Source organism: Notolabrus celidotus, chromosome 16 (assembly GCF_009762535.1).
Source record: "Notolabrus celidotus isolate fNotCel1 chromosome 16, fNotCel1.pri, whole genome shotgun sequence".
NCBI lineage: Eukaryota > Metazoa > Chordata > Actinopteri > Labriformes > Labridae > Notolabrus > Notolabrus celidotus.
This window is the reverse complement of record NC_048287.1, coordinates 23,718,401-23,745,660: the sequence shown is the minus strand read 5'-3', so window position 1 is coordinate 23,745,660 and position 27,260 is coordinate 23,718,401. Positions and strand designations below refer to the sequence as shown.

At 41.8% G+C, this 27,260-nt stretch overlaps 1 protein-coding gene across 3 annotated transcripts in view; it reads left to right on the top strand.

Moving 5' to 3' along the window:
• The window catches only part of samd12 (sterile alpha motif domain containing 12), a 148,328-nt gene that overhangs the window by 59,988 nt on the left and 61,080 nt on the right, over positions 1-27,260 (top strand). The window contains exons 4-5 of one of the 3 annotated variants that reach the window (XM_034705774.1): positions 1,535-1,675; positions 24,244-24,437. In XM_034705774.1, the coding sequence (XP_034561665.1) occupies positions 1,535-1,675; positions 24,244-24,248 (146 nt within the window). In that variant the 3' untranslated portion in view covers positions 24,249-24,437. Of the gene's footprint in view, positions 1-1,534; positions 1,676-4,426; positions 4,570-24,243; positions 24,438-27,260 lie in introns of those variants that run through there. The other 2 variants (XM_034705772.1, XM_034705773.1) reach the window with 2 other exon arrangements.

The window sequence follows — 27,260 nt, the reverse complement described above, 5'->3', positions numbered from 1 at the left end:
TAAGGCTAATCGTAATGATTAAAACTCTTGCTAATTTTGTCTCAAGCCTGGAAAAGACAATGAGATAGTCTCTTTAAGTAATGTTCATTTTTAATTTTATGTCATTTAAATTGTCTTCTACTGTGTCTTGACAATGAATGAACATGCGGTGGTCTCTGACCCTGGACCCTGCCACAATAATAAAATAGAAACTTCAAACTTAAAATTGTGGAATAGATTGTGTCATATTGATAGTACAGATGCTAACACAGAACATGTCTTGGAACACACTCATTTTGGTGAGCTTTGAACTGCTCACACTCAGGGAGGATTCCAGGCTTCTGAAAGAGTTGAGATCTGTGTTTTTTCAGCAGCTGAAGTCAGGTTTACGGCACCTAGCACGCATTCAGCACGCCTTATGTTGATAGCAGCTCTGATGTAGTTATCTTTGCTGATGAAGCCAGCTTTTGTGAACATTTGAAGGAGTTTTATGAGCGAATCAAGACAGAATCTAACCAGCATTAAAACGTGTGGTTTATATAGAGATATAGTGTTTTGAGAATGAAAAATAATTCACATTTGGTGCTGTTGGATTACTGTTTCTTTAATCGCCTTAGCCCTTTTAGTTTAGAGGATGTTAAAACCATGTTACGTACATCTGTTACTCTAACTTATATTTGATAACTTGAACCATCTGACAATAATCCTAAATATATGTGATAGACGGAGGAGAAGGATGTGACGGACTAGCATCGGTGAAATCCTTGGATGTAAATTATTTTCAATCTAGTCGTAAATCATATGTGTTCGCTACAATGCTCTGTAAATAACCTGAAATACTGAAAAATAAAAGGGCTATAAAACAAGCAAATAGAATGTGATGGACAAACTCTCATGAGCCTATCAGGACTAATCTTTCAGCTCTCAGCCAATCACAGCCTGTTTCTTCGCCCATTCACTGTAAGCCAAAGGGGCAGAGTCGGGCACTTGGGGTTTGACCTAATGCCTTGTAATTACCCTGAATTATCATCCTATCTGCTTACAGCCCCTCATGTTACAGAAGCACTCATAACAAGCGTTTACACTATACTCTCCTCTCATTGTAGAAGCTGAAATCCCCCCTCATAGAAACTGATTGGATGATTAAATTATGGATTTTATACAAGGATTTGCAATTAGGGAAGGCGCTGTGAGGGATTCAAGAGAGATACAGTCCTCCTATTTATGTAAAATGTGTGCGGTATTTGAGAATAATATGCTTCAAATTAAACTGAGCTGAGCTTGATGGAATATTTCAGACACTCACAAAATAGACAAAGACTCTGGAAACAATTTGTTTTTATGTCAGAATCAGTGTTGTCACCGTAAAAAGCTCTCTGGTGTGAGCACACAATGAATGATTTGTGCAGCGTCCATATTTGTTTGTGCGTGTTCCTCCTTTCACATAAATGCTTAATCTGTACCCTTTTAGAGTGTCTCCAGCTGTGCATATTGAATTGTCAGCGGCTTCCTGCTCCTCCTGGCCCTTAACCTTTACCCTTTGTTTACTGTTCAGGGCGGGCTCTGATGAGATTGACAGACCGAAAGCTGGAGCGAATGGGGATCATGCAGGAAGCCCAGAGGCAGCACATCCTGCAGCAGGTCCTCCAGCTCCGCGTCCGGGAGGAAGTCAGGACCCTCCAACTCCTCACACAAGGTAGACTCTTCCGCACCCAGCTCTTCTTCCTTCAAACTCAAAAACAAACATAAAAACACACCACTCACAATACACTAAAACGCCCCATAAAGCACAGGATACATTGCAGTTTGATAACAGCGCAGGTTTTTTACAACACACGCTGTATCTGTGTCTCTCCCGGGGAAAGATTTTTCATGAGTAAGTCAGCTTCTCACACTCTGTTAAATATTCATTTCATTTACAGTGCAGCATTTATGTCCATGCCATCTGTAGCCATGGTAATCACTGCATGTTTTAAGGCTTGCAGGAAGTGATGAATCAAAAATGATTACGCAACAACAAAAGGCGCATGCACATTTTCCTCTCTGGTATCTTTTGGTTGTAGAGTGATCACAGGCTGCTCTAAGGCCTAGACATAACACTACAGTTTAGCAGTGAAATCAAGTTAGTCTAATAGAAATGCTACAATCAAAGCAACCACAAAGGATGATAACTTAGCACTAACTTACCTGTGCAGTTAAACTTTGATGAATTTAGACATGCACATTTTGCTCAATGTAACTCGGGGAATCCACAGGATGCGTGTGCGCCGCGTTACGGCTGCGACACGGCTCTGCTCCGTCCCGGGGCTTTCGCCCTGGTCCATAGGATGCGTGTTTGGAGCGGCGCGCACTCCGGAGCAGGAAACTCAAGATCCCTCGAGAACTCCAAAACGCGCGAGAACAACACAGTATAAACTTTTCCTCGTCCATGGTGTCGGATATCTTTTGAGACTGACGTCTGGCCCGATGCCACAGGTTATGACGTAATGTTGAAGAAGTGGTGAAATTTACGATCTTGTGTTTGCACATGGTGTTTATATTGAAAGTGAGCGGATGTTGCATACGATCCTCGTGCCTGACTTCCGGGATAGTTCGATCATTTCTGTGTCGATTGACGCGTGCTGGGCGCGGGGAGCGGCGAAAATAGACTCCCCGCGTATCTCTGGCAGAGCGGCGCGGCGGAACGCTCCAGAGACGGAGCTGAGACGCGCCGCAGCGCGCCCTGTGGACTCTAGAGCATTGACTTGAATGGGAACCTATTTGCTGCGACGTGCGCGGCGCAGCCGTAACGTAACGCGACGCATCCTGTGGATCTTGGGCTTAAGCCATTATAACAGAGCTGTTCCTTCTGGAAGAAAGGGTTGAAAAAAGGGGGTTTCAACTTTTATATATTCTCCAAGAGCAGTGGTTCCCAAAGTGGGGGTCGCGAGACACTGAGAGGGGGGTCGCAAGATGCCTTCCAAAAAAAATAAAAATTTGAATGATCTAAAGTTGCATATTTTATGAATTAATAATTATAGCTACATTTTAGATTTACCATGTAAACAAAAAAATTATCTATTTTATTCTTTACTTTGTTGCCACATGAACCCTGTGGAAATTATACTGCTTGTAGCCTTTTTGAAAATACAAAGACATATGTACGCTATATACAAATACGCAACATTTAACGGGGGGTCTCCGGTCTCTGGCACTGTAAATTTGTGGGTCACGGACGAAAATGTTGGGGTTACCATTAGTGGGCAAGCTAACAGGTTTCTAACAGCTAGTTTGAAACATCAGCTGCTCTTAGCACCTTACGCATCCAATCAGAAAACAGCAAGCTGTGCATTCTACATACTTAAACTGCTTCAGCCTCCCTTCTCAATCAATCAATCAATCTTTATTTGTATAGCGCCAAATCGCAACAAACGTTATCTCAAGACGCTTTTACAAACATAGGAGGTCTAGACCACACTATGTCAAATTATGAACAGAGACCCAACTTCAAGACAGGGTAAGACTCAGTCTGACCCCACCTTAATCCATCATGAGCATTGCACATCGCAGTATTTAGCTAGTTACAGTGGTGAGGAAAAACTTCCTTTTAACGGGCAGAAACCTCAGGCAGAACCAGACTCATGTTAGACAGCCATCATGCCTCAACTGAGTTGGGTCTGGAAAGACAGATAGAGGGGAGTAAGAGAGAGAGGTGATAGTGATGAGACGAGTCGTAGAAGCTGTTGCCGCTGGAGTGCGGCACGTCCGTATCAGCTGGAGTCCAGATCGTCCACAGCAGGAGGACGTCTACGGCAGCTCAGAGGAATCTACGAGACAATGGAGCTCAGGGACTCCAGAAAGGTCCATGGCTTCTCTTGCTGCTTACTCTGCAAACAACTTCACAACCCACCTCCACTCCAGCTCCTCTTGTCTGCTGTGTCTCATTTTACCATTGTCATAAGTATCATCACTGATGCTCGCTCTGTTCTGTACCTTGGTGTCTTTGCTGCTGCTCTCCCCACCACAGGCTTTGGCATTCCATGTAGGCATGTGGAAGGGCAGGGAGCTCCTAGAACAGAGTCATACCACCAAATATAACTTAATACATGCAAATCATTCTTTGACAAGAGAGGTCCTGATTTACAGCATAAATATATAAAATATATTATAAATACAAACTGAACATTCTGCATGTTCATGTATTTTACCCATCAACCAAATTTAGCCTCTCACTAAGACATATGTAAGCTCCAACAGCTTTCACCTTCACACCCTTTACATATCTTTTGTTTCTTTCAGATTTGAGTTCCTTCCTTACACATGTTTCCTGTTACAACAGGAACCATCATCATCCTTCATTTATCAGAAAGCCCATACCAACCACAACATCCCATCCTGTTGTTTTCCATCCTCTCCTCGTTCTCTCCTTCTCACCTTGCGACTGTCAGCTTCATCGTCTCCTTCTCAGCAGTTCTAGCAGCCACCCTCCTCCTTCTCCTCCTCCCTCTCTTCCTCCTCCTTCATCACAGCTACCAGCAGTGCTCCACATCAGCACCATCAGCACCGGCCTGCCCACAGACTCTCAAACAGGGCTTTTGCCGCAGGGGCTGAGAAACAAATTCTGGGGATTTTTCTCACTCCGGGAAATTCTTGGAAAACATTTGGAGAGTAATAAAGAAGACTCCAAACCCCTGCCGATGTTTCAGTCCCCTAGCATGTGGTGAAATAGTAGACAGAGTTTAGCTGAGTGATGACACTTTGCTGAAGGCTACTCTCTCCTCCTGTCCTCTACCTCCTCGTGCTTTCTGTCTAGTCTTCTCCCCTCTCTCCTCTCCCCCTTGTATCCTCCCCTCTTCCCCTCCTCATATTGATGACATGAGAAGAGACAGTCAGACAGCGTCGGCTCTGACTGGCCACTGGCTGTCTGGAAAGCCTTTTTGGGCCCCGGGGAGAAAGGACAGATGGACAGAAAATACAGATTTTGGTGGATGCAGGGTTTAAAAATGGAGGAGAGAAGGAACGGAGGAGTAAAGTGTCTTTTTGGTTTGTGTTGGAGAACACTGGATGTACAGGCTGTTTTACATGACATGAATTTCAGATAAACCTAAAACTCACAGGAATTTATAAAACAAGTCCAAGTCAGGTTAGTGTGTAGTAGGGAAAGCATTAGTGAGCAGTTTTTTAAATTTCTGACTACTTCAAAATTAAAATTGGTGGTTGTTTTTTGCTTCGTCAAACAGGGGCGTGTCCAGAATATTCTGGTCGAGGGCCCCATCGGTGCAACATTTTTTTGTATGCAGCGAGGAATATTGTGTTGTATGTAAGTCTACAGCCAGATTGAATAGTCTTTATTATATTGCGCCAAATCACAACAAACATTATCTCAAGACTCTTTACAAACAGAGCAGGTCTAGACCGTACTCTATCTTATATTATTAACAAAGACCCAATATCAAGACAGGAGAAGATCCAGTCCCATCTTACAGACAGGACTTAGTCTGATCTCATCTTAATCCACCATGAGAAGAGCACTTAACAGCATTTAGCAAGTTACAGCGGCAAGGACAAACTTCCTTTAACAGGCAGTAACTTTGAGCAGAACCAGACTCATGTTTGACAGACATCTGCTATAACCATATTGCGGTTAGAGAGGGATAGAGATGAAGAGAAAGAGCAAGATGACAGTTGTGAGATGGATGGTAGTAGTTGTAGCAGCTGGAATCTGGAACGTCTACAGCAGTGACTCAGAGCAACCTATGAGACAAGGGAGCTCAAGGACTCCAGACAGGAGTTTAATGGGACAGTAAGAGTTAAAATAAGTGATGGGGGGGCGAGCAGTTCCCCCGGCAGTCTAAGCCTATAGCAGCATAACTAAGGGCTGGTCCAAGCCTGAGCCAGCCCTAACTATAAGCTTTATCAAAAAGGAAAGTTTCAAGTTGAAGTTTTACTTTCCCTCTCACTTGCTCAACCACACACTAACTCTGCACCTCCAGACATAAGTGACCCCAGGCATGATGAGGCGTTCAGGTACATGTGAAAAAAAAAAGCAATAACTCGTCACTCAACAACCAATGATGATACGTGGTTTTACTTCCTCTTTCTCAGGACTGTATGTGCCGCTGTTTAAAAAGTGGGCCTGTACTTTTGTGTAATATAAAGAGACAGTCTGACAGTGGTAGATGAGAAAGAGAGGAGACATTAAGCAATGATCGAGAGAGGGGGCAGCAGACAATGGCAGGCAGGGGTTGTGCAAAGTGAATATTTACAGTCTGTGGTAGAATTCATCGAACAATGATGAAAGAATCTGAAGGCTTCCCATCCTTTTTGCCGGGTAAGAATTCTGAAGGTGTTTCACCTTGAGGGGTTTGTACACAAAATATTCAATGCCTACACGTCTGGTGCTCGTAATTCTGGGAAGATCTTGTACAAATTAACAACAGTGTGCACAATTCCATCGCATGAGTACAGGATAGACCAGAGTGGATGACTTGCAGATGACCAGCCAGCTCTCTCTCCCTCTACCCCATAAGTAAACTTTGTTAAGCGTTGGCCTGTCACCCCAGGCCCCACCTTGGATGTGCCCCTGTCATCAAACTGTCCTGAAAGGAGTTTCTTGTGTTTATCATCTTTATGGATCAAAGTTATTTATATGACCGCACGGTGATGAAGTGGAGCTTTGGGAGGAGGAAGAGAAGGAACCAGGGTGTTTACAGTCTCCTGAACTGTCGCCCCTGGAGACGCTGTTGGCATCGGGGTAAAAATTGGAAAGAGAAAAGATGATGCAGCATTTCTAGCCCCTAGGCACAATTCTCTCGGAAGTTGCTAGAAGGAAATCCAGCCGTAACCAGTGAGAAACTTAGAGAGAGAGAAAAGGAGAGAGTTTGAGTGGGAAGTTGGCAGGGAGTGGTGATGAGATGATGAAGAGAAATTAAGGAGGGGGAGGATCTGTGAGAAAAGAGAGAGAGAGAGACAGTAGGTGACAAGAAGGTAGGATGAGAAAGAAAGGGAGCGAGATAAAAAGGCAGTGAGAAGAGTGAGCAAGAGATGTGAGAAAAGGAAACCCTTCTTCCTGTTAGATCTTATGAATAGAGGAGTATCTGACACACTTCTTTAAGCTCCTGTGAGGAGTTATCAACTGATTGTGAAACATATTGAAATGAATACTGATGCTACTTTATGACCCTTTAAAGCAAACAAGACCACCAGCAGCAAGTTTACAATTTCTATGTTGTAATTTTTGATGCCTGAGAGCACTGGGAGTGGGTAGCTGTCAGACCAGGTGATTGACAGCACGCTGAAGAAACAACCAGTGGCACATTTGGCTATTAAAAGAAAGAGGGAGGATGTCTTGTCTTCAGAAACCTTGGAATGTACAAAAAACAAGAGCATTGTAAAAGTAACAGACAAGAGTTTCCAGTAAGAAATCATCACTTCATGGCAGGGCCTTTTCCTCTGCCAGCTATACCCATGAGCTAATGCCAATATATCAATTAAAGGTGCCGTGTGTAGAAATGGGAATATTTAAAATGTGCTCATGTAGTTTCTTGACTTATTTTGAGTAGCAGATTTCTTGATTCAGTTTAAAAATGTTGCTTGGCTAGTTGGAGCCGCTCTTCAGTTCTGACGCGTGTCCACAGTCATTCATAAAAATAATCCGTGTACTCACAGGTCCGCAGTTCATTCTCTGTTTATTCCAGGAGTCGAAACTTCCAATAGTCCATTTAGATTTCCATATTCTTCCACAAAAAACAACTCAAAACAGGCTTAAGTTAGGTCACGGTCAAGAAACATTCATCATGACACTCCAACTAACCCAAATAAAGAAAAAGCCCCTGCCTTATATGATTACTGGCCCCACCCATAACCAAAATTCAGCAGGTATTTGTACCGGGGTTTTTTTAAGTTATATTTTTGGACTTTATTAACAGAGCAGCTGAAGAGAGACAGGAAATACAGCGAGCAGGGAGAAGAAGGTCAATGCTGAGAGTCGAACCAGTGACCGCTGCGACGAGGAGGACTATAGCCTCTGTACATATGGCGCGTATAAACTGCCAATCCAATGGTGCCCCATTAACACTAATTCAATCATACTTCTGAATATTATAGTCCACTTCTACCAAGTCTGTTCATCTAACTGCTGCTAAATCTACTCACTGTACCACTAATTGTAAACATGATAAACAGCTAAAAGTTTCACCACATTTTAACTGTCTTTCAATTATAATTTGCCATCAAGAGCGGGCCCTCCCTCTTTAACACAGCAGTCTGTAAGCCAAGGTCCTTGCCCATTATCTAATCTCTGCTTTATCCAAGAATGGATCTCATGCAAGGCTTTCTGCAGAGACAAGGAAAGTCATGAGGGCTAGAACAATAAAACTGGACAAAGAGAACCGTGTCCTCCGGGAATGATGGGAAAAGTAAGTGTTTGTTGTGCCTGGAAACGAAATCTAGGTCGCTGCTACAACAACATGAACAAGGACTTGTCACACTAAAAACTGAGGAACGTGAATGTCATAGTAATAAACATATATGGTTGGTTCTTTTAATAAAATAAGAGGTATAATGGACTGTTTTTCTATGCAGAGCTAATTTATTAAACATTAGTATATGCATTTAAAAAAGAAATAGAAACACAAGTCTATGTACTTAAATTACTGGTAAATATGTAGTTTTTTGTATTGAAGAATTAGCTTGAATTAGCATTATTTGTGTCTGGGATGACCCCATTAAGTTTAGTGTTTTCATTTGACTTTAAAAAGTTGAAATGTTTGAATAATAAACTTTGATGAAAGCTATCTTTGGAGCCGTAACAATTTGGTCTTCTGGTTGTGAGGGTGAAATAAAGTAGTCCTCACAGTTGTCACAGTTGCCCACTCCTTGTGTGGTATGAGGAAAGAAGAATAGGACAGAGAGCGGTGCACCATCTAGACAGAAAGACGAGTAAGATGGAACATGAGGGACAGAGAGAGAGAGGGTGCAGAGCGAGGTGCTGGAGCAAGCAAGGTACACAATAGAGAAAAGGACGAGCAAGCAGATGAGAGAGGGAGAGAGCGAGGTGTTGTAATTACTGCAGTGTACCCAGACAGAATTAGCTCGACGGACAGTGATTAACCTTTAAGGCTTGCTGGGCCATGGGAGGGAAATAATTAGATTTACCCCCCCTCTCTCTCACTCCCTCTCTCTCTTCACCACGGGAACGGAGAGAGAGGAGGCTCATCACTTATTGCTTACAGTCAACAGAGACAGACCGGTGCTCTCCAAACAGAAAGTGATATTCAAACAACAGCCGGCTCAGAGTGTGGAGTGGACGGCCTGATAAAGGAGTTTGGGAGTGAGTGCAGAGTGCAGAGTGCAGAGTGCAAAACAAGGGTGCTTAGTTCACCCTCTCTCCTCACTAGTAGTGCACTGCTGCTGCTTCTTGAAACACTGAATTGTTCTACATCAGTCTGATAATGACTCAAATAGCTAGATTGTGTATCTGTGACAACAAGCTAACATATGGGGCCAATTTACTCCATTCAGTTATTCTCTTATTCTGTGTTACCTGCATCTACATCATGTACTACGTCATGTGTCGTCAGTGCACTGGAAGGCGAAACCAACTACAAAGACCTTGGAGGGAGCTAGAATCAAATGCTAAGCAGTTTTGATGTCGTTCACAATTATTACGCCAACAGTGTCTGTCGCTACGTGAAATATGTGATTCATTGTTTAGGATGAGCAACACCTGCAAGAAGTTAAAAAGGGGATTCTGTTACGTGGTTGAACTATTTCAGCCCGTTTGGTTCTCCATCAGATTAACATTTTTCCGACACCGCTCCGCCTGAACTCCACAACGTACTCGTTTTTAGAAGGGAATGATCCAAAGTGACTAATTACCTACTCATTCAAACAGGAAGTTCTGACAAGTAAGGAAACACTCAGAAAACAGTCAAAATTGTGAACAATCTCAATATATTTAATATAACTGGACACAGTCTTGGAATGTCAAATTGGTTTGCTGAGTGTGGCTAACACTAGCAGAGCTTGCCCCACCTTCCCCATGCCTGGGCTGGTTATGCATTGCTCTGGCCATGTGTTTATATGCCAGTTTAACCAGACATACAACTTTAACCTTATACTTTGGATCAAAATACTAAGAAACTGCGCCACTCTACAAGAAGGCATCTGTCATCTGTGCTTGTTTACATCTGAGTAGTAGAGCATGATAGCATTATGGCAGTAGCTACTAACTAGAGCTACAGCCCTAGCTAGTGGAGGGTAGCTGCACTACAGCATAGACTCAACATATGACAGTAATTAAAGTACTTAAAATTTGTTGGACTGTTTAGTAAATCTGGTGTGGACTTGCCAGGGTGGGGACTCAGTTGTTGACTAAACTAGTTGTCTGAGTTAACTGTACTAATACACAGAGAAATGCCATTCCAGGCGATGACAGACTGATGGTGATGGGATAACAATGTAGTGAGATTATATATGTATGAAGTTATTTTTTTTGTATACTGTTTATTTTATAGAGGTGAGGAAAGCCTGATGTTTCCCTACACATGAATGATTCCTAGTCCATTCTCACCAGGAGAAACACAAGATATCAATTCAACACTGGTATATCGGATCAGTACTCGGTATCAGCAAATATCCAAAGCCCAGGTTTTCCGTATGGGATCAAAACTTGTAAAAGTTGGATCAGTGCTTTTCACAGTCTATAATTTGAAACTTTTGTTATGTTATTCAATTTCTAAATTAGATTAAAGAACTCAATGCATTATAATATAAAAACATAAAATCTTGTGTTTGACAGTTACGTATAAAAAAGTTATTGAACTGCTCTCGTCAAGTACAGCAGTGCCTCAAATGTGAGGAAATGAAAAACAAGATAATATCAACCAAAACCCTTTTATGAAATGTCAACACATATAAACTAAAACCAGAAAAATATGAAAAGGGAGGACGTTTAATAAAGGATCAATACATGGAAGGAAAAACCAATAAAGCCGAGCTTTATGAGGTGATTTCGAACATGATACAGGGTTACAGCTTCTGTCTTGTGAGGCCAGTGTTTTTCTTGTGTGTGCTTCATTGTACGATGATATTTAGACTTATAATAATGTGTATCCATAGGAACAAACATGGATCATTCTGCACCTCAGACAAAATGTAATTGTCAGGGTCGTCAAACAAAGCAACTGTTGAATTAAAGTGAGTTACAGCTTCATATTAACCCTTTGACATCATCAAAAGTCAGACTTGAAGACAATGTAAGAGCGGGAATGAGAATGCTCCCGTTAATTAGGTTGTTTTCTCGATAATGCCATTCAGCCATTCAAACTGTGACTGCACTGAATCCTTATAAATTAACTCTAATACAATGATTTGGAAGGCACTAAGCTGTCCTGTTTCTCCCCTCCTCATAAAAAAAAAATCTCATTTTACTCTTCTTCTGTATTCAATTTCATGCTTATAACCATTTCACACTTTTCAATAACAGCCCCGTGCCAGTAAATATGCTATTACTGGCTTGTGAAATCATCACTCTTAAAAAGAAAGTTGAATTACACAGCTGAAAAAGCTCTATGAAAGTGGTTTTCTGAGTACATAGTGTTAATCTGTGAATGTAGACACAGACTTGCTGTTTATGCTTCATTTACTGTAACAGAGTCTCATTCTAAAGAGAAGACGAAGTCAACTTTGAGAGAAATTAGACATGGATGCTCTTAAGTTGTACATTTTGTTCATTTGTGACTGTCAAAGTTTAAAAAAGTTAGAAGTTAGTGAGATCATGGTTTGTCTTTTTTTAACTTTGAAAACTTTAAACATGTTGAGGGGTCATTTTCATGTGCTTGTACCTCATAGCTTGTTAGTAGTTATTTTCCTTTCCTCCACATCCTTATGCCGAGCAGTTGTGGCAGATGGCTATTTACTAATTAGTCTGGTTGTGCTTGAAACTTTTGCCTGTTTAAAAAAAAGTTTTCATTGCCGCTACTGCTGCTGCTGCCGCCAAGTCATTTCTCATTGATGGATTAAAGTTGAGTCTCTCTTTATAATATCCCAAAGAGTACAGCTCCGACAATGACTGAGGGCAAAAACTTGAAACCAGAGTGATCAAAATATCAGCCATTTGTCTTTCTTTCCTAAGCTGGACCTAACTGATGGCTCTCTACCAATGTGTCTGGTTCTACTCAAGGTTTCTGCTTTTTTGAAACATTTTCCTCTGCACTGCTGCCAAGTACTTATTACAAATATTCAGATCTGAGGGATTCAGATTTCTTGTATCTTTCTGCCTCTCTTACTAATTCTAGACCAATTCAGTGGCAGCAGATGGCTGTCTACCAATCTGTTTGGTTCTGCTAAAGGTTTCTGTCTGCTAAAGGAAAGTTCAGCCAGGACCACTCTCATTAAAGAATAACATTACTTGCATGCAATAAGATATATATTTGGCAGTAGAGTTGCCTGCCTTTCCACATGCGTACATAGACTGCTAAAGCCTTAGGCGGAGCAAGCACGCTGCCTGTCCCGTACATGTGCATGCATGAAAAGCCAGGGCAGGGAGAGCAGCAGCAAAGACCCCCAAAGGTCCACACCAGACAAACTATCCTTGCCTTTATGTGCTTGCAATGAAGTTTACATTCTCAACCTATGCGACGGCAGCAGATGGCTGTCTACCAATGTTCTATCATGGTTTCTGCCTTTTCGAGAACTTTTCCTCAGCACTGTCGCCAAGTACTTATAACAAAGATTCAGATCTGAGGGATTCAGATTTCTTGTATCTTTCTGCCTCTCTTACTCATTCTAGACCAATTCAGTGGCAGCAGATGGCTGTCTACCAATCTGTTTGGTTCTGCTAAAAGTTTCTGTCTGTTAAAGGAAAGTTCAGCCAGGACCACTCTCATCAAAGAATAACATTACTTGCATGCAATAAGATATATATTTGGCGGTAGAGTTGCCTGCCTTTCCACATGCGTAAATAGACTGCTAAAGCCTTAGGCGGAGCAAGCACACTGCCTGTCCCGTACATGTGCATGCATGAAAAGCCAGGGCAGGGAGAGCAGCAGCAAAGACCCCCAAAGGTCCACACCAGACAAACTATCCTTGCCTTTATGTGCTTGCAATGAAGTTTACATTCTCAACCTATGCAACGGCAGCAGATGTCTGTTTACCAATGTGTCTGGTTCTGCTGAAGGATTCTGCTTCTTCAGAGAACTATTCCTTGGTACTGTTGCCAAATGCTTGCTCGTGTTTTATTAATGAAGTGTCTTTTTTATGGGAATTACAAAGGATATTTTGTATAGGATGTCTTATCATGGATGTGAATAATAACATATGGACTTTATATACTTTTAAAAAATTGTTGATGTTAATTTTGAATTTGTAAACAAATTGCAGAAGTTTTGAATGAAGACAAAGATATCAGGTAAAAATTGAAAAATCTTCTTTGAGCGCATTTCAATCTCGACACCAGTTTAAGTGTTGTTTTTTAGTACAATCAAAGAGGAACATCTTTTTCTCTGAGCTTAAATCCTGGATATTTCAAATTCATGTCACAGTTGTTCTCAACAGCCTTTGTAGCCCCGCAGGGGCAATAAATGAGGGAAGCTTTCCTGTTGTGCTTTAGCAAAGCATGGTTCCCTTTGCTCCAGGCACCCTAATGAATTATCTCTCTCTGCTTCATAGCTCCATAAAGGAAATCTCTTCAGTCAGAGCTCCACTGAACAGGATATCCTCCCCTGTCTAGTCTCATAGTTTTAACTGCTTCAACATGTAAAAGTTTGCTGACATGAAAACCTCGAGGGACGAGGGAATCTTTAGCTAAGCACAAATAAAAGCAAGAATTGCACACTCGTTGGTTCCACGTTTCCTCTGGCTGGTAGATTAACACCTTGTTTTGCAGTCCAGTGATTGTGGGATAACAAGCAGCCAAATCAATAACTTTTAACAGGCCTGAAGAGATTGACAGTGCTAGCTTGCTTTAGACGTACCAAGGCGCCCTTTGAGCAGGCAGGATTTGTTAAACTATCCCACCATGTCTGCTGACTTAGCCTTTTGATCTTCCTTCTAGCCTTTTTTTTAAACTTGTGAACAATAATTAAACTTCCTTATCTTGCAGATGTCCAACAGCACTACGGTTTGCATACAGAGTTAGCTTAAAGTCTACATCTGCCCAACAAGATGACATTTTAAACATAAAGGCCATGTTTTCACCGACATATCCAATCTACTCTCACATTTTCATAGCCTTAAACTTGTGGGTTTGGACTGAAATGAAGACTTTGGTGCAGCATGGGTGTATTTGCATCATGGTTCATCTTTGAGGTTGCCACCAGTTTGCCAAAAAGATGCTATTCTGGACTTTTTTTAAGCGTTGCTGTTCTTTGATTTTGGTTACAAGGAATTATATAAAACGCCTCATTTCATAGTGGTTCAAACTGCCAATTAGATTCTGGCTAACAAACTAGTCTAGCAGTTAGAAAACACTCAAACAGTCATCATTTATTGAACACAGCTTAAAAAAAAGGATCACAGAGTCTGCTGGTAAAAAACGTCAAATTGGTTTGCAGAGTGTGGCTAACAGTAGCAGAGCTAGCACCACCTTCCCTGGTTCTCCATGCAGGTTAATGTCCACATGCCTGTGCTGGTCACATATTGCTCCAGACACAGCCTACAAACAACTTTATCTTCATCAGGGAGATGGCAGTATGACAACATATGACCAGCATTTTGGGTCTAAAATAATATAATTATTATTATTTTGTTCATCTACACATAACCAATTGGTGTTATAGAAATAAAATGTTGAAACTCCTACAATGTGTTCAGTCTGTTCTCTGCTGAACAGGCAGCGTACACATTGGGGAAGTCTTTGTTGAAGGACAGCCGAATTCCTCCGCACACATTCTGAGCATGCTAGCAAAAGTGTGTCCTGTTAGCTGTCATGGGTGAAAAGAGTATCTTTACTCCAAAGTCTTTATTGAAACCGTTCTCTCTGAAGACTCCTGGATCTCAGGGTGACTACTACTGTCCTTCCTCTGGGCTTTTCATTGAATCAGATGTCTTGCTCCAGTCTACATTTGGAGAGCTGAGAACTCTCATTATCCGAGTTCTCTCCCCAGGATCGTGCCCTCTGTGGCGGCTCTTCCTTCTTAAAACCTCCCTTGACTCCCTCCCCTCTATCTTTCTCCCTCTCTTTTCCTTGCTGCAAGCGAAGGTCAAATTAATTCCTTTTCATAATTTCCTGTCAGCGAGATTCCTCCCTCGGAGACCCCTGTCTATGGCTCGGTGCCTGAAAGATGTGATTAAGGTGGAGACAAAGTGAATACCTGTGTCTGACAAAGTGAATAATGTTTCTTTTCCCCCTTATTCATATAGATATAGAAAGTGTATGGTAATATCACACTTAATAAAGTCTCCCAAAGTTTCATTTCTAGCCTTGCTTCCTTGAATATGAATGCAGCGCCGATGCCTCTGGGTGACTCTTCGCATTAGGAGCTAATACAGGCTCACATCCACAAAGGAAATGTAATTTAGGAGCAAATGGCTTCACTGCTCAGACGACAGAGTGAGCTCTAACCTTTCTCATTAACGCTGCGGGTCTGCGAGGGTCTCAAAGCCTAAACGTCGACATCCACAATGCAGCTACACACCTCAGACGGTAATAATGTTATGAAATACGGGGAGTAATTGCATCTCCTGTTGTGAAAGCAAAAGCTTCTTTCATTAAGGGCTTGAATTGAAACTGGTCTCTGTAATGAAGGTGGAGCAGATGCCCCATATAGCTGGCGTGGCGTTCATTCAATCAGCAAATGGAGTCCAGGTATATTTTCAAGAAAGAAGGAAAGGGAGAAGAATATGAGGCTAACTAATGCGGCATATTGAAAATAATCCCCCCTCTACCCTGTCAAAAAATACTATTTTATAACCCCAAGCTATAATTCTCCTTGACATGCAGTGAAGACTCCCCGCTCAGGGCTGTCCAATTACAACCTCACTCCGATCGCTTCACACTGGACTGCCGGTCGGCCATTTTCTCTTTTTTTCCTTCAGGAAAAAAGAAAACAGAGAGAGAGAGAGAGAGAGAGAGAGAGAGAGAGAGAGAGAGAGAGAGAGAGAGAGAGAGAGAGAGAGAGAGAGAGAGAGAGAGAGAGAGAGAGAGAGAGAGAGAGGAGAGAGAGAGAGAGAGAGAGAGAGAGAGAGAGAGAGAGAGAGGAGAGAGAGAGAGAGAGAGAGAGTTGAGGGACGTCAAGGTTAGGCGGAGCACATTTCATCTGGCTTCATCCAGGGAAAACCTCGGGAAGCCAGGAGTACAACAAACCCACTCCTCTCAAGGACAGGGAAGCAGGATGCGGTCGAGTACTAACGCCTTGTGTAGACGTCTTAATGAAGCCAGAGCAAAGACGGCACAGCTGGAATTGGAAAGAGGGAACAGAGGGTGGAGAGAGGATCGAAAGGAATAAAGGGAGATAATATATATAGATAAACAAGAGAAGCAGGAAGAAGAAGGTAGATTAGCTCCCGGCACAGCACCAGCACTGGAGTCATCTACAATGTGTGTTTGTGTGTGTACACCCAGTTTTCCGGCCTTTGACCCTGTGGCAGAGGAAAACAGATTGCTTTGACAGGTCCACTGACATGGCATGAGATGTTCTTGCACTTTTGCCAGAGTCTCTGGAGAGTCCTTGTCTGCCAGATGTCCACTAGGGTTTGAGGCATTACTGTAACTTTCGCCCCATAATGTGTGTCTACTGTAAAGGCAGATTTGTAGAAAGATTAGTCGTCGATTTACTGTTTGTATTTATGTGATCTCAAGCCGCAAAAGGCCAAGTCTTTGCAGAGTCTGGATCCCGTCAGTCATGTAAACTTAATGAAGTACATAAATCTTGCAGATGTAGACTCTACGAATGGTATATTAGTGTGAAATCACAACCTGGACTCTATGTAACGAGAACGACCCTGCCGGTCGATGAAACCCAAACGCTCAATAGTTTTGCTCTTTTATGCCTTTTTAAACCAGAAGCAGCAGGTTAGGTTTCACTACCCAGAGCCACATTCATTAGTTTATAGCAAAATGAGAAGCCATTAAAAAGTCATTGTATCGGTGGCCTGGCGGAGCGGCTGGTTCCACTCAGTCTGCTGCCGTCTGACCACCTCCGGACATCCCGGAGCCCAGACAGCACGGACACGCAGGACTCCCGAGCACTCGCCTTCAGCTTCCCAGCACTCGCTCATGATCTTACCAACCTGGATCAATAGCTGTAGGACACTTACTGTACTCTGAGATTGGCCATTACCCCATAAACATGCCTGTGCACTGGCTCCAGACTTACTGAACAAGTAATGGAGAAAAAAGAAATGGCATAGGAGAAGTAATTTTGCCTTCTGATCAGGGCCACTGAGTAATTTTGAGGTAATGGTGGTGGTAGGAATATCAGTTAATGCATTATCTCATGTGTTAATAAGATATTGTTGCCTGGAACATCACTTTAAAAAAGATAAGAAAACACCACAGTATTAAAAAGTTGCTACTTTTCAAACTTACCTCCATGAATTAGATCACATGAAGTTTGATTCAGTCAGGGATTTAGCACAGTTTGCAATCAAACTACCCCCAAATTCCACGCGTGTGACAAAACATGTTTTAAAAAGCAAGGACATGATAGAATGTGGGTTTTTTTTTTTTGCCTTTCTTGGATAAAACAGCTTGAGGGAAATGTGGGGAGATAGTGGGAATCGATCCTGCAACCAGTGCGCTGAGGACTGTAACCTTGGTACACCGGACACCTGCTCTGCTAAATGAGCCAAACCAGGTCACCCTGAAATGTTTAAGTTGAAAAGTAATGTGGTGTCATTAATGCTAAGAGATCTATTCTTTCAATTAGTCAGTGAATAAAGGGGGGGTTATTTTAACACCTTTACTTTTAGATGGTTCAGTTCAGTTCAGACGACTTTATTAATCCCCGAAGGGCAATTCAGTTTACAGTTTACCCTGCCTTATTGAAACAATCTAAGGCCTGTTGTGAGGCTTCTGTGAAGAAGCACAACCACAGAGTTTAGAGGTGTAGAATACATTATATTACAACGTTTCAATATCTAAGAAGGACCAGACCTCTGTTGTGTGTAATGTTTGGTGGAGTATATACATTATCTAAACTGGGTTGTTGCAATACCTGAGTTTTGAATTTTGACACATCAATAGTACAAATAGACGGAGTCCTGAGGAAATGCTACATTCAAATTCATGCTAGTTTTCCGTGACCACCGACCCCAGCTTTAAATTATGGTATTTTTTTGCTCTATCAAAAATCAAAATAACTGAGACTGTAGTTTTACACTTGGAACCGAAAAGCAATTAACATTTTGACAACCTTATATCAAAATGTTTCAGATCATGTTCATACCAAGAGAAAGGGGGCCACTATTAGGGCTAACTAATGCTGCTAGGGATTCTTTTATTCAGCAGACACGACATATTTGTTTAATTAAAGGTAACATGAATAAAACTTGAATTACTTACTAGGTCCGTGACCACGAATTATGCCCAAGTCACATCAGATAAGTTATCACACCCAATGGACAACAACTCAACTCATCATCAAACTGTCTCTTATGATTTGATAAAGAGACCTTTTGTGATAGAAATAACATATTGTGCTTTTGCCTCTATTTATAGTTTCCCCCAAAATAAGTTGTCACAGCTTTAGCTCCAGCTTTTCATACATTTCTGTTCAAAGTGCTGTGTGTTTAACAGTCTTAGAGCTCCTGTGCCTTGGTTTTAAATAATCTGTTGTGTGAAGGCACAGAGGAGGACAGAAGTGCTTGAAGATGTTTTGAATTTGAAATATTAAAATCACACTGAAAATGTTTTTAATATTAACAGTACAGGTATATCCCTAGTGTAGATACTGTAATTACCAACATAAGCGGGCTTATACCCTTGAATGTTAACGCTGTATGTTTATGTGAGCATCAAGCAGGCATATCCGGCTAAACCAGGAGTCAGAGTGACAGACATAATACGAATATTTATTCACTGAATCATCTCAGAAAGCCGTAGCTCTACGAATGCATAAAGACGAGCATGAAGGAGAGTGAGGGAAGGCTGTCCAATAAAAAGAGAGATGGATACCAAGGACATTTTGAGGGAAATGGGGTGCAACGAGTAGGTACATAAAAGGAAATGATGTATATTATGCTAGTCTGGGATCACTGTTTGTGTATCGAGGATTTATGGAGGTGTACATAGCAACAGCCTGGCACCGCACCTGATCATCCATTATTATGGTAACATCTCCCATTCAGGGGCAGCCATGATTGATGGGGGGCTGTTAATGACTTTGGGTTGAAATTATCATTACTACAGAAGTGACATAGTGTTTCAAAAAGGGACTGTTTGCAATTGGTCATTACCTGAAAAGAATAAGGTCATTTGTCAAGTGATTACTATTAATAAGAAATCAAGGGAACATGGGGAATTACTGTATCATGTGTGGCAGCTTAAGCTCTGCCTCTGTACTGTATGAGCCTTTTTGAAGGGAACAGTAAAGGTTATCATATCATATCAAAGATAGAAGAAATTCCCCTAGAGTCCAGACACTGGTGGTGGTGGTTGATGATCCTAGGAATTGAAGACTTGCAGAGACCAGGTGGAGATGGGGAGGTGGAGGGGTGTGCACCATTAATGCAAGAAAGAACTAGCAGGAGAGAGAGACACATTTAAAAAGACAGCAGAAAGTTGATAGGCTGACGATAAGGGCGTGCCACTGAGCTATTGGATGACGCCGCTGCTGATTAACCAATGACAGCTCCGGAGCATGCAGCTGGAAGCGGGTGAGCTATTGAACGAGGGAGAGGAGAGTTAAACAACTGTGATTGCTTTTATAGTCTTCCTGTCTGAACTTTCGCTAGAGCTACATTTTATTGTAGAATACCATACTTAAAGCTGGGGTTGGCAGTCTCGGAAAACTAGCATGAATTTGAATGTAGCATTTCCTCAGGACTCCGTCTAACCCCTCCCCTCCTCCCTCAGCGCTCCTCCAAAACGATGCCCCCCCCCCACCGCTCACATGCACGAGCGCCGCTGACTTGCGACCATATGATGGTGACTGATTCAAAACCGATCCTCACCAAAACATTATCATAGTGAAAGTTAAAAACACAAATAAATATGGCTGCTATTAGTACTCACAACTGTCATTCTAGCATTATCCAGTTGTACCGGTGACACGATATCAGGAGAAAAGTTATAACACATGTAATACTGTAACAGCTCTACTGTTTGTTAAACGTGTTCAGTGTAGATGCTCTTAATTCCTACAGTGTTGACAGTCAGTGAAGGCATTTGGAGAGGTGTAAAGTGTGTGAGCAGGAGAGAGGAGAGACAAGAGAAGTTCTTCATTCATTCAAACATTGATTGTTGTTTTGTTGGTTGTCGTGATCACGGCCGACAGTGACCGGTTGTTAAAACTAAACGTGTTCACGAATTGGCTCGTCATCCCTACTGCATCCGGACGGACGCTTCAATACATCTACATTTCTGTAGGACTTACTAAATGTCATTCATTCTTCTGCTTGTCAGAGCCCCGTGGTGAGAGCTTTTTAGACTCTGATCCGGACTACAGTCCTGAGCAAAGCACCTCATCGGGTCAGAGGGGACAGGCCCAAGGTTGAGCGAGAGGGGCAGTCAGTAGAGTCAGGGGAAGCAGAGGCAGGGGACGGGGAGTGCACGCCGGGGAAATGTACGCGCAGGAGGCGGGCAGAACGGCAGGACGGGATTTGAATGGTTTAAAATTTTGGCACCCAAAAAAGGCTGATTGGCTGGTGTTTTCCCAGGTTTACTCTGGCTGTAGATAGCAGCTTTTCTTCGCTCTTTTTTAAGAACACATTATGTATTGATTGCCATCAGGACATAAAGATCATTTTAACCAGTATAACAAAAAGTGTATCTAAATCTGATTACCAACCCCAGCTTTAAAACCATTGTAAGATCAATAACCATGGCAAAGTATGTTATATTATACAACACCATAACATCCCATACAGTATTATGTTATATTGTAGAGTATTATATGATATTGGATCATATTATATTGTATAAGATTGTGTCCTGTCATATCTTTTCCTGCCATTTTGTGTTGTACCGTGTCTTATTGTACCATTTTACATTGTATTGTATCAACATTTTCAACCCATTTACTCATTATTTCATTCAATTTTGCTTATGCTTCAATTTTAGATTTGCTTGTGCAGTTTTGAGTTCATGTTTTTGGCACGAGCGTCTAGTGCCTTAATCTTGCACTGGTAAATTTCAACAAAATGTCAAGTGTTGCCGTGTACACAGAGTGTTTCCATTCTAATTAGTGGAATTGTATTCGTATAAGCTCTCAAGATTACTGAAAAGACATACATGGCAGTGACTCACTGTAAAACACAATTTAAAAAAAGGTATTAAAAATCAAAAGCAAGCCTTGCATAAGAAACGCAGATCAACCCACCCGTTGTAATTGGTGCCATTAGTCTTTTTATGCTTGATTGCCTGCCAAAATGTCAGCCTATCTATTTCCCTCTCGTCGCATTCTCCTTTCCTTTTCCCCTGAACTGTCAGTAATTAAAAGTTATTGTCTACTTGTCTCAATGCCAAATGGGAGATTTAGGAACATAAAAACTGAAAATTGAAGAAAGAAAGTTTTTCATAATGTTTGTTTTTTAATTACTGGTGGAAAGTTCTGGGTAGACGTGCTTGTTAGTGTGAAGCACACCCTCTGTGCAGGTGCTCATTCCTGCATAGTACACAGTCCTGTGCCTACTGTGTGTTTGGTCATGACGAAAGCAATTAAATATGACAGAGAAATAACACCATGTCCAAGGTGACTCACACTCAACATTGCATGTTGACCCTGGTAGAAAATGAACTTCCCTGCAAACTTAACAAAAAGGTATGGAATTTAATTTCCAGCAGTTTCTTGACATATTGAAAGTGACAAATGGAGTTTCAAATAAAACCTCCATGCTTTTGACTGCTGCTGACCCTAATCAAGACCAATATCAATGAAAGTTCACAGTAACTACCATGAATATAGAACCACTACTCTTATTGCTTTTGCCATGCCCTTTCAGCAGTGCCATTGTTGATCTATAGATCTACTGAGGAGAGCATTGTGTTCTGTCCAATGTAATGAAAGGCAACTTGCTCACTGAAAGCATGCTTGCTCTTCTTCTGCATTTTTAGACCATGATAAAATTGACATCGGAGTCCTCCTCCTACCCAAGAACAGGATGCATGTTTGAGATTTCCTCTGTTCAGGTGACCTCCTGTTTGCTTCCTGCACACATCAATAGAAATTGTTTTTGGCGATGGAACTTATTTGGATTTCCAAATGAATGGATATAAAGATAATAATAGGGGTGCTGGTGTCCTAGCGGTCTAAGCGCCCCACATACAGAGGCTACAGTTCTCGTCGCAGGGGTCACCGGTTCGATTCCCGGCCGGTCAACCATTTCCTGCATGTCTTTCCCCACTCTCTACTCCCTACATTTCCTGTCTCTCTTCAGCTGTCCTAAAAAATAAAGGCAAAAAGTCCCAAAAAAAATTAAAAAAAATTTAAAAAAAAGATAATATATAAAGTCATTTCAGGTTTCAGTACTTAATTTTGCAGTTCTGGACTATTTTGTTAATGAACAATACCCGCAAAACCAATTACAGGCAGATGGCTGTGACCCAATCAGTCAGGTACGGCTCAAGGTTTCTGCCTGTTTAGAGGAAATTTTTAATGCATCACTGTTCATGGCGGACAAATGTCGGTTCTCTGTACATTTAAGTGTCACAAGATCATTTTTATCAACCAACTTTTGCTTTCGCATCCTGGCCAGCAGCTACAATGCACTTACCTGTCAGTTAATGCCCTTAATTATGCAAATTAATCAGAAAGTCTTGCCCTCAATACCATCAGAAGTGTAGTACAAGTGTATCAAATAGAGACATAAGCAATAGTAACCAATAGTATTTTCTTAAAAAGCTGTACAATGTTTAATTCAACTGTGGAATTTGGCATTTTAGTATCTGACTTACTGGGGTTTTCTTTGGCTCTTGCAGCCACCCTCAAGTGGACACGTGTAGAATTGCAGTTTATTGCACTTCCACACTGGCTTCATTTTTCAACACCAGAGGTTGCAGCCTGGTTATTTATTTGCTTGGTTGCCCTCTAGTAGCAGCATTAGCAGCCAAATGGCATTCAATTACCCTTTAATGGTTATCTTAGACTGTATTTTTTCAAGCTTTGGACTTTAAACAAAAATAATTGTAGCTGAACTCCACTTTTTATCCACACCACCACCACAGTACCTCAAGCTTGAGAGACTTTTTTAACTTGTATTTTAATTACTCAATAAATATTAAGAGGCAAGGGTAGCCAGAGGGATGAATCTTAAATGAGGCATTTTTAAGTAGGTCATGATAAAAGCCCCTGCGCATATCTATGTATTTCTCTCTTTTAATGACACTTGTGAGCTTCTGCACTTACATATGTAGATGTTGTGTATGCACAGATGTGAATTATGAGCTATAAACGGAGAATAATATCTGCAATCACACTTCTTCACACGTCTTTGCTGTCAGTATACCTCAGAGCAGGTAGTGTTTTCTCTAAACTCTCCCATGCCTGTTACCCATGCTAATATGTGCGTGCCACAGGATAACAGTTTTGGGCTGAACTTGCCCTCCATTAAAGATTTAGTTTGTTCACAGAGGGGAGTTATTAGAGGCTGGGGCCCCTTGCTCCTCAGGAAGAAGTTTCACATCACGACCAGTTTGTTGCATTGTCAGGAGATTAAAGCCCGTTTGTTGAAAGGTCTTTTTGCTATTCCACATGATTGATCTCTCTCCACCCCCCTCCGCCCCCCACCCCTCTTTCATACACCAGCGATGAATGCCAAGCTGCTCTCCTTGTCTCTCCTTTCCTCTCTTGAGTTTCTTTTTTCTCCTACTTTGTGCCTGTTTTATCTATTTACATGTCAGCGACGCATGCATTGTCTCTCCACTTTTGTCCTTGTGTTCCTCCCACATTGCCGTTTCATTTTTACAAGAGCAGTGTTTTTCTCAAGCTGCAGCGAAAGAATTGTTGTCCTCTTTCATGTTTACTTTCTTCCATTTTTGTCCTCTTTCTCTCTTCGCTTCCCATCGTCTCTCTGTGTAGCTCTGCCATGTTCTGTGTCTGATACCGGTCACAATCCTTTGCCCCTGCCAGTCGCTGTGCTTGAGGGACATTCCTGATATAATTACAGCTTTTGATTATCCTCCAGACTGACCCCAGGATGGCCTGGCCCCGATGCAGCAGCGGTCTGCCAGCCGCTCACACTGCTGCAGCTAATGAGGGACGCTCAGAGTTCCCCACTGCTGGCTGACTCCTTGATTTATTGTCTCACTCGGCTCATACCTGCGGCTGCATTCCTGTGTATTAGGAAACGATAAATAATGAAGTTTACTCCACGACCAGTGAACCTTTCCTGTGGTCTTTTGCAGACAAGCCTTCTGAAGCTAAATAGCAGCTCATATCTGGTGGTAGGTGTGTAATCTTTCATGTAGAAATTAGGTTCACAACAGCCTCACATGTGGCTTTGCCCTTTATAACACTTGCATGACATCAAGGTGTGACATATAGCACGTTCTGAAAGTATAGATGTGAACATGGAACACCTGAAATGAATTTTATAATGAGATGCACAGATGGTTACGAACACTGGAGAGGGCTTTGGTTGGCTGGAAGGGGGAGACGTTCTCAAACATTAACTGCTGCAAGGAACATCTCTTAGGGGGTTTGTTTGTAGATGACAGTTCTTCTGCATCATATTGTATCAGAATAACAATATTCAAACTACACTGTTTTTATACCTATGTGTATTTTGACTGTACTTAGACCATTTTGGGTCTAGTCAATGTGTTGACGTTTGGTTCCGGCTGCATCTCTGATCCGGCACGGCAGAGCCCTCCGGATCAGATACGGAGGAATTCTATTTTAGATGGATGCCGGAAAATGACGCATCAAACAGAGCAGATGGAGCGGGACAGGAAGTCGGGCACCAAAACAAAATTAAAACATCTGGGGGTTTTTTTGGGGGGGGGGAATTCTGTTTATTCATTTTTCTTCATTCTTATTCGGACAAACAGTTTACAAAACACCATAGAGTACAAAAACAAAGAACAAAACCATGCCATGACAAGGAGAGTTGCACCCACAATTCTCAATGTAACATACACATACATATAATAATAATAATAATAATACATTTTATTTATAAAAGCGCTTTAAAAGGTTCTCCAAGCGCTTTACATGAAAATACAATTATACAATAGGAAGCAAAAGGAGAACAGTGCAAGAAAGCAAAGAAAAGCAAGGCAGCAAAATAAAACAAAACAAGAAAAAAATCAATCAATTATAGTTTAAAAGCCTTTGTAAATAGGTGTGTTTTGAGTCCGGATTTGAATTTGGTGAGTGAGGGAGAGAATCTGAGGTGTTACACCTTGCTCACACATCTATAGGTGGCTGACATTTGAAAACAGATGAAGTATGAGTATCAATAAGTTAAATATTGCATTGACCAGTCTCTAGATAGGCCACCCAGGGGTCCCAGGTCTTGTGAAACAGCTGTGGGCTACCTCTGATGGAACAGGTTATTTTCTCCAAAGGAGCACATGAATTGCCCTTGTTAATCCATTGAATAATGTTTAGAGGGTCTACATGATTCCACTTAGATGTAATAAATGTCTTGGCAGCTGTAATGGCCAGGCTCACAAAACCCTTTAAGCTTTGGGAGGGGAGCTTCAAGTCGGTCAAATCCCATCTTGAGTTTTTTAACACTTTGTGTTATCGATAGATCATATTTCACGTAACTACGATACTAAGCCGTCATAATGAGCTGAGTCAGACCTGGAGTCAACAGGTCAGAGGTTTTCAGAGGCCGATAAAGACAACATGGATGAGGAGTGGAGTAGAATAATTGTTGACTCAGTAATTATCATGGGAAAACCTTGGTCACATGACTCCAGCCGTCCGATGGTCCTGCTCCGTGCTACGTTTCGAAAACACAGCCGATAGATGTTGACGGACGAGAGAGCAAGGAGCCGGACCGCAGCAGATCGGAGCCGGACCGCACACGGATCTGTCTGAAGTCCAATGTCAGTCCAAGTGATTATCAACAAGCTGCTAATACAGCTTTTTTCCCACTGTAAAGATTGTTGACTTATTGACCGTTTGTCTACAGAGAGCAGGATGACAAGCATAAAAGTTACAGTACAACACTTTTTTAAAGCAGTTACCTTCCCTGATCGACTGATTGCATTAACACAGACCTCGGATGTGTTTTTTGTTTGCGTCTTCTTCTTGTCTCACCCTGTTGGGATTCTAATTCCCATAACAACCTGCTAACCATACATTATCCCTTACCTAAAGTGAACCTGGAGTTTTACCTCTTAACTGTGTATTTTGACTCTTTGACTGCGGTGTTGCCCACTCTGCTGAAGTTAAAAGACCTCTTCCACTACTGCCAAAAACCATCCAAAATCATCATAATGAGATAAAACAGAGTAATAGAGCATATCCTCGTATTTGCCAAACTAACCCATAACATTAGTCATCCCTCAGTCAGCCAAGCCAGCAGCCTCTGTATGCGCCAATCCACAGCCGTCAATCAAAACATTTCCATTGGAGTGATTGGCTCTGGTTGTCAAACCAGTGAGCCATAAACTTGTCAGTTCAGCGGAAGCAAGGAATAATATACTATCCTTCCAGTGTAGAGTGTTATTGATATACAGCGTACTCCTCTTTTTTCCTCTCCTGCTGAATTATTTCCACTTCCATGGACCTGCAATGCAAACACTGCAGCTTTTATAGAATCATGTGTGTGCATGTTTGTCTTCTCAAACACAGGAGTGTGTGTGTGGATACAGGTATGTTAGAGTCTACATGCATGCATAATTTTAACCTTTATTTAGCGAGAACAGGTTTACTGCATCCCTTGTGCCCCTGTGTTTAACACTTTTCTTCACACTCCCTACAGAAAGCAGATGCATGCATATCCAAGGTTATAGTTTGCTTTCCTTAAAGAAAATAAACTGTTGTTTTGTATTCAGCTCCATAATATCTCACATTTTCATGGATGAGGTTTTTGCATAAATCTGACTTTTCAACGTCAAACCTGGAAGAACCAGAGGTCGGTTTGACTGCGGAAAACAAGAAAGAGGGACACTCGATTAAAACTGGTCACGCCCATGCACTAACACACTGTGCTCACAACTGCATACAGAAACACAGAAACCTTCA